This window comes from Galdieria sulphuraria, assembly GCF_000341285.1.
Source record: "Galdieria sulphuraria unplaced genomic scaffold scaf_64, whole genome shotgun sequence".
Taxonomy (NCBI): domain Eukaryota; phylum Rhodophyta; class Bangiophyceae; order Galdieriales; family Galdieriaceae; genus Galdieria; species Galdieria sulphuraria.
Genome location: NW_005178411.1, coordinates 40768 through 47249, shown reverse-complemented (window position 1 = coordinate 47249; position 6482 = coordinate 40768). Strand labels below are relative to the sequence as shown.

Genomic DNA, 6482 nt, shown 5'->3' with positions numbered 1-6482 from the left:
TTATATTATGTAAAGGAGTTGAGGAATTTGTTGTCTTGGGAGGCACTTTAGATGATGCTATGGGTGAAGCTTATGACAAGGTAGCAAGGTTGTTAGGGCTTTCATCAGGAGGTGGTGGAGGAGCATTGGTGGAGCAGTTGGCAAAAGATGGAAATTCAGAAGCCTTTCATCTTCCAGTTCCGATGTCGAAAAGGAGAGACATGAATTTTTCGTTTGCTGGCTTGAAAACAGCGGTTTCTTTGCTTGTTCGAGATTTGGGTGGAACAGAGATGTTGAAAGAGCGTCCTCAATTGAGAAATGATATTGCTGCCTCGTTTCAAAAGGCGTGCGTTTTACATCTCTATGAAAAGACCCAAAGAGCACTGGAGTGGTGCTTAGAAAATGAAAAAGATACGAAAGACTTGATACTTTCCGGAGGAGTGGCAAGCAATGAGTCTATTCGTTCATGTTGTCAGCAATTAGCAGAAAAATTTCATTTCCAGTTCGGTGTTGCTCCACATCAGTGGTGTACAGATAACGGAGTCATGACGGCTTGGGCTGGAGTCGAAAGATTGCGTTTCGGTATTCAAGATAATATCAAAGAAATTGACGTACAAGCAAGATGGCCTATTGGAAAATTTCATCAGGAACAGCAGTAGTTGCTTTATTAAAAAGAATAAGTATCACGTCTGCGTTGGTTCAGTTTCCATTGCATCACCTGAGTCCTTGTTCTCCGTGCCTTTTCCATTCTCTACACCTTTTTCATTTTCTGCGGTTTCAGTTTGCATCTTTTCTGAAGAATCCTTTTGGGCATCACCATTTCCCGATGATGATTGCTCCTTGCTCTTCTTTGGTGGAGCAGGTTTAGGACGATACATAATAGGATGACAAAACTGTTCGACTGCCTTGCTCTTTTGTCGAATTTGTGCTACAGTAACTGGACAGTCTTCATGTTTCTGCAGTTTCTCCAGAAGAGGGACTTGTTTAGCGAGCCAATTTTCTGTTTCTTGTGTCTTGTCCGTAACCTTCTTTCTATCTTCTTCTGTGATATGTTCAAACTCGGCACTAGTAGAGGAAGCCAAAGAACGATACATATCACAAACTCTTTGCAGTTCTGCAATAGCTTCTGGTCTTGTCTCCCATTCAAACTTGCGTTGGACAATGGCATCCCCTCTACTCTTAATAGAAGCTAGTTTTTCCGTAAACACACTTTTCGAAGCACTGGAAGCTTCATCACTATAGATCCAGTTTTCCAGAGAGTCTAGTTCTTCTAATAAGCGAACTCTGTCTTCGCTTAAAACAAAGTCCTTCAAAGGTCCACCATATTCTGATAAATTATTTCTCATATCATACACGTACGATTCCAAAGAATTCAACGCATCACTTCTATCTCGCAAATAGCGGTCACGCGCTCGCATCTCCAATTCTGCTGCACGTGCTGTTTCCACTTGACTATCACTGAAACCACCAAAACAAAGAGTTTCATCAAATTTGAGATCTATCTGCTTTGTCTTAACTTTCTTGATCTGTGAATCAGGCTTTCCTTTTTCTGTAGTTTCCTTGTTCTCCGTCTCATTCGCAGTGTTGTTGCTGTCAGACATTGCTGCTGAGTGATCGGCTTGTAAATTTTCAGTCGAATTTCCTTCAACTTTAACAGTAACATTGCCGTTTTGTTCTGATTGAACGTTGGGGTCTCCCTTTTCTGCGTTGGAATTTGCTTGATCGGATATATCCATCTTATCATTAGTCTTCTCTGGGTTCTCTCTTTCATTGGAAACACTATGTTTTCCTTCTTCATTCTTCTGGACTTGCTCCTCGAATTCTTCAAGTGAATAAGCAGAGTGCAAAGCAAGAATCCCATCTGCAGTGAGCTTTACTCGAACTCGCACTCTGGCCATATCCTTCTCACTATCTTTCTTTTTGGGAGCTTCTAACACAAACTTCGTTATCCCACTCCCACCGATAGGCGCGACCTCCGAATTCTCATAATATCCAGTAAGTTCAACTGGAGCATATGGTACTGTAAAGGTTAGTTGTTTCAAGCTTGGAATAGGATTGAATCTCGTGAACAACTGAATACGTTCCTCTGAATCTTCACAACGCTTATGAATCGATATTGGGTAAGGCATCACATCTTCCACAGCATATGGTCGAACACGAAACGCTGGAGAAATAATGGCACCCTGCAAGGCACATCCTCTACCAACTGTTTCTTCTGCATTCAGTGTTTTCATTACACTTCTTCCAAAAAATTGCTCCAAGGCATTTTGCAGAGAAGGAATTCGGGAGCTTCCTCCGACAACTTCGACAGATTGAATATCTTGCACCTGCACGTTCGCGCCTTCCAATGCTTTCTGACACGTCAAACAAATTCTCTTGATAAGTTCTTCTGACATTTGTTCGAATTCTGAACGTTTCAGATAGCCAGAAACATCAACATCATTCATTATACATTCCACATTTAAAGGAGCTTCCGGATTGGCACTTAAAACTTTCTTAAGCTTCTCACATGCCACTCTAAGACGAATAGTTGCACGAGGATTACTTCTAATGTCAAGCTTGTATTTTTTGTCAAACTCTGAAGCAAAATGATCGAATAATACTTCATCAAAATCTCTTCCACCCAAGTTGCTATCAAAAGCTACAGAATAAACTGTAAGCTTGGTCTTCAGAAACCCAACAATTGATACAGTGGTCGCTGAATTCCCAACATCAACAATGGCAACTTTATAAGGGTCACTATCCGGCAACTCTGCCGTTCTATAGAGCCCATAACTCAACGCTGCAGCAGCATGTTCGTGGAAAAGACGCAATGTATTAAACCCTGCTATCTTTGCGGCATCCTTCATAGCACGACGTTGAGCGTCAGTAAAGTACGCTGGTATAGATATTACACAATCCTTGACAGTGGACCCATATTCTGCGGAGGCGGTTTCTCCCAAGTTTGTCAGTATCATTGCAACGATAGCTTCGGGAGAGAAGATTTGCTTCTCTCCGTTTGCCCCATATTGTACACGAATTCCTGTTCTTCCGTCCTCTTCTTTCACTATCTCAAAAAAGCTTCTCTTCAGCTGACGTTGCACTTCGGGGTCGTCGTATGCACGTCCCAATAGTCTCTTCACCTCAGTCACAGTATTTTTAAAGTTCTGTACTACCGAACTAACGGCACTTTCCCCAATACTTCTAGATTCCCCCGAAAAAGCCACCAAACAACTAGTTGACAAGAGCTTCTGTCAGCCTAAAAGAGCAACTATAAAGTCCAACTTACGGTGTCGTCCTATTAGACACTTCATTTGTGCACACATCGATACCTCCTCTTCTTGCTATAGCTACCAAACAGTTTGCATTTCCAAAGTCAAAACCAGCACAGGACATATCAGCTTGTTGCTCTGCCCACCACCACTTTCAACAAATTCAACACCGACGTAACATTTCCAAAAAATCCAATTTGAAACTCAATTCGAGGCTCTTCTACATGCTTCGATAAGTTTCTATAGCGCCAAAATTGCATTTTTCTTTATTCTGTAGAATAGAAGAATGCAGTTAACTGTGTATATGCTACTTCAATAATTAGATACTTTTGGTCTTGTTCTGTTTACATAGAATACGCTGTACATCTTAAAGAAATAAATCTCCATTTCTACTATCATATTTTTTGTATTTGTAGACGATATAAAACTCACATTCTTTGGACGATGCTCGAGATACTCCATTTAAAAATGATTCATGGCAGTAACACTATTCACTGATTCAATTGTGGCATCATTTCTTTCTTGTTTTTTCATAGAGGACTTTGCAAAGTTCATTTGACTTTTGCTGCAACTCGAAACCTTATCTGAAATACAAAAGTCTCTACTTAAGTGGAATATCTAGTTTAACAGCAATACAACAAGTAGTATGAAAACTCAGTATATGATGTACGATTTGGTGGTAGGTAGTTGGGAATTCCATCATTGTGTAGTTTTGCTGAGAGAGAGAGAGAGAGAGAGAGATGAGTAGTTACCGGGGAAGACGTGGACGAGGTTTGTAGAACTTTGAGAAAACAATACAAACTGAAAGGGCAATTAGGTTATCGTGATCGCGAATTGGAGTTTGAAACAAGTAGAGAAGTAAAGGCAATTCCTTCTTTTGAAGAGTTGGGACTTAAGAAGGAATTGCTTCGTGGCATTTACAGTTATGGTAAGTTTGGTGTACGCTCAAAGGGTTTTCAAAAGTGATAAGAAAACCAATACTAGGTTTTGAGAGACCTTCGGCCATTCAACAAAGAGCTTTGGCACCTGCTTTGAAAGGTAGGGATGTAATAGCTCAAGCTCAATCCGGCACCGGCAAAACCGCCATGTTATCCGTAATTGCTCTGAACAGTGTTGATATTAAGACACGAGAGGTGCAAGTACTGATTCTTTCCCCTACACGTGAGTTGGCACAGCAGACTCAACACACACTCTTGTCTCTTGGAGAATTTATGAACGTCCAGTGTCATGCTTGTATTGGAGGGAAGAATCTAGGAGAGGACATTCGCACGTTGGATTATGGTGTTCACGTCGTTTCCGGTACTCCTGGGAGAGTTTTCGACATGATCCAGCGTCGAAATTTGCGTACTCGGTCGCTTCGTTTATTTATTATTGACGAAGCCGATGAAATGCTGTCGAGAGGGTTTAAAGAACAAATCTATGAAGTATATCGTCATTTACCTCCATCGATTCAAGTTATTCTAGTTTCTGCTACGTTGCCACACGACGTTTTAGAGATGACCTCAAAGTTTATGACGGACCCTGTCAGGATATTGGTAAAGCGGGATGAGTTGACCTTGGAAGGTATCAAGCAATTTTTTGTGGCTGTTGAGAAGGAGGAATGGAAGTTTGACACATTATGTGACTTGTACGAAACACTTACAATCACCCAAGCCGTTATTTTCTGCAACTCGAAGCGCAAAGTGGACTGGCTGACGTCAAAATTACGAGAGAACAACTTTACGGTTTCGTCTATGCATGGAGATATGAAACAGAGTGAAAGAGACGCTGTTATGGCCGAGTTTCGTAGTGGCAAGTCAAGAGTTCTTATAGCTACAGATATTTGGGCGAGAGGTATCGACGTGCAACAAGTTTCTTTGGTAATCAATTATGATATTCCATTAAACAGAGAAAACTATATTCACCGAATTGGTCGGTCGGGGCGCTTTGGACGTCGAGGAGTTGCTATTAATTTCGTTACGAATGAAGATGTTGCTATGTTGAGAGATATCGAACAGTTTTATAGTACTCAAATCGATGAAATGCCAATGAACGTTGCTGATTTAGTATAATGATGTTGACAAGAAGTTTTCCAAGTATTGACTAGAATGGCCAACATAATAGAAACGAGGTTTTTCTCTTTGTTCTTAATTATGAACGTTAAAATATGGCAATTGTAGTTGAGGCTATTGTTACTTGTGAGATTCTCTTCGAGATGAATGTCTATGTCGTCTTTTACGTCTTCTGTCTTCGTCTGAAGAAGTTTGATGTCTCCTCCTATCACGAGAGGATGACCTTTTTCTTCGAGAAGTTGAATGATGTCTACGTCTGCGTCTATGCGATTCAACTTCCTTTCTACGCTCTTTGGAGTCTGTCTCAATGTCCTTATTCGCCTTGATACTATTCCTCGAGGGTGACACAAAAGCAACTTCATCTTCCCCTCGGAGCTCACCTTCCTCCTTCATAGTATTTAATGCTGGAGAATAATGCTCCTCTTCCACTTCATTCGCTAGCTTCAACTCTTCTTGGTTCATGAAAGGGCGAATTGGCGTTTGTTGTGTCACTGGTTCTTCTTCCGTCCGGGAGTTGCGAAAAACATCTCCAGGTTGATAGTCGTCGTCAAGTCCCAAAGCATACTTCAATTTGAGGTTTTCTTTCTCTTTGGCCAAAGACTTGCGGTGAGTGTCGTAGTCACGGAAAGTCGGCCTGCTTTCAAGTTGTAAGCCCAAAGTAGGTTCCTCTCGAGCAAACCCCACCTGAAGTCCACGTCTCTTATCTTTGCTTTCTTTTAAACTCGCTTTCTTCCATTTTTGTGCTTCTTCAGCTATATTTTGTAGGAGGTGATTGATACTTTCACCCTTGTCCACTGCCAAGTCCACCTGACTCTGATTCATCAACTGTGTTCTAACCTTTGAAACGAGCTCCTTTATTTGTTCTTCATTTAAAATGTTTTCATTTCTTAGCTTTTCCTCCAACTCCAACGACAGTACCACTGCCTTTCGGCACCTTTCATGTTCCAAAATATCAGGGTCAGGTTTGCGTACAACGGACTCTCGTTCCAATGTTTCGTCGACTGTTTTATTAGCTACTTGATATCCAATGCGACGAGAAGGACCATGAAGACTCACATTTGCTACGTTACGTTGAACATAACCGTTGGTACCTGAACCTCTAGGTGTAGGTAATCCAATACCGTTGTACATTTAACCAATTACACTATGTGTACAAGCAAAATGTGATAAAATGTATCAACACAAAAATTCAAGGAACGAC

The 6482-nt window shown here is 41.2% G+C and overlaps 3 protein-coding genes across 3 annotated transcripts; 1 reads left to right on the top strand and 2 right to left on the bottom strand.

The window, feature by feature from the left end:
* Gasu_58930 (molecular chaperone DnaK) lies at positions 1-3439 on the bottom strand (the record flags this gene model as incomplete). The annotated part of the gene is made up of 2 exons (XM_005702953.1): positions 3248-3439; positions 1-3192 (listed from the first exon to the last, which is right to left on the bottom strand). The coding sequence occupies exons 1-2, from the start codon at positions 3352-3354 to the stop codon at positions 663-665; spliced, it is 2637 nt and encodes an 878-aa protein (XP_005703010.1). The 5' UTR covers positions 3355-3439.
* Positions 3440-3899: 460 nt separating this feature from the next.
* Positions 3900-5304, top strand: Gasu_58920 (eukaryotic translation initiation factor eIF-4A). The gene is made up of 3 exons (XM_005702952.1): positions 3900-4001; positions 4048-4158; positions 4215-5304. The coding sequence occupies exons 1-3, from the start codon at positions 3971-3973 to the stop codon at positions 5279-5281; spliced, it is 1209 nt and encodes a 402-aa protein (XP_005703009.1). The 5' UTR covers positions 3900-3970; the 3' UTR covers positions 5282-5304.
* Positions 5305-5308: 4 nt separating this feature from the next.
* Positions 5309-6469, bottom strand: Gasu_58910 (uncharacterized protein). Its single transcript, XM_005702951.1, has one exon. The coding sequence runs from the start codon at positions 6410-6412 to the stop codon at positions 5402-5404; it is 1011 nt and encodes a 336-aa protein (XP_005703008.1). The 5' UTR covers positions 6413-6469; the 3' UTR covers positions 5309-5401.
* Positions 6470-6482: the final 13 nt, after the last annotated feature.

Coding starts and splice junctions, on each gene's coding strand:
- Gasu_58920 (XM_005702952.1), top strand. CDS start 3,971: ATGAGTAGTTACCGGGGAAGACGTGGACGAG. Junction 4,002..4,047: donor CCGGGGAAGACGTGGACGAG/GTTTGTAGAACT, acceptor AAGGGCAATTAG/GTTATCGTGATCGCGAATTG. Junction 4,159..4,214: donor TCGTGGCATTTACAGTTATG/GTAAGTTTGGTG, acceptor AACCAATACTAG/GTTTTGAGAGACCTTCGGCC.
- Gasu_58910 (XM_005702951.1), bottom strand. CDS start 6,412: ATGTACAACGGTATTGGATTACCTACACCTAGAGGTTCAGGTACCAAC.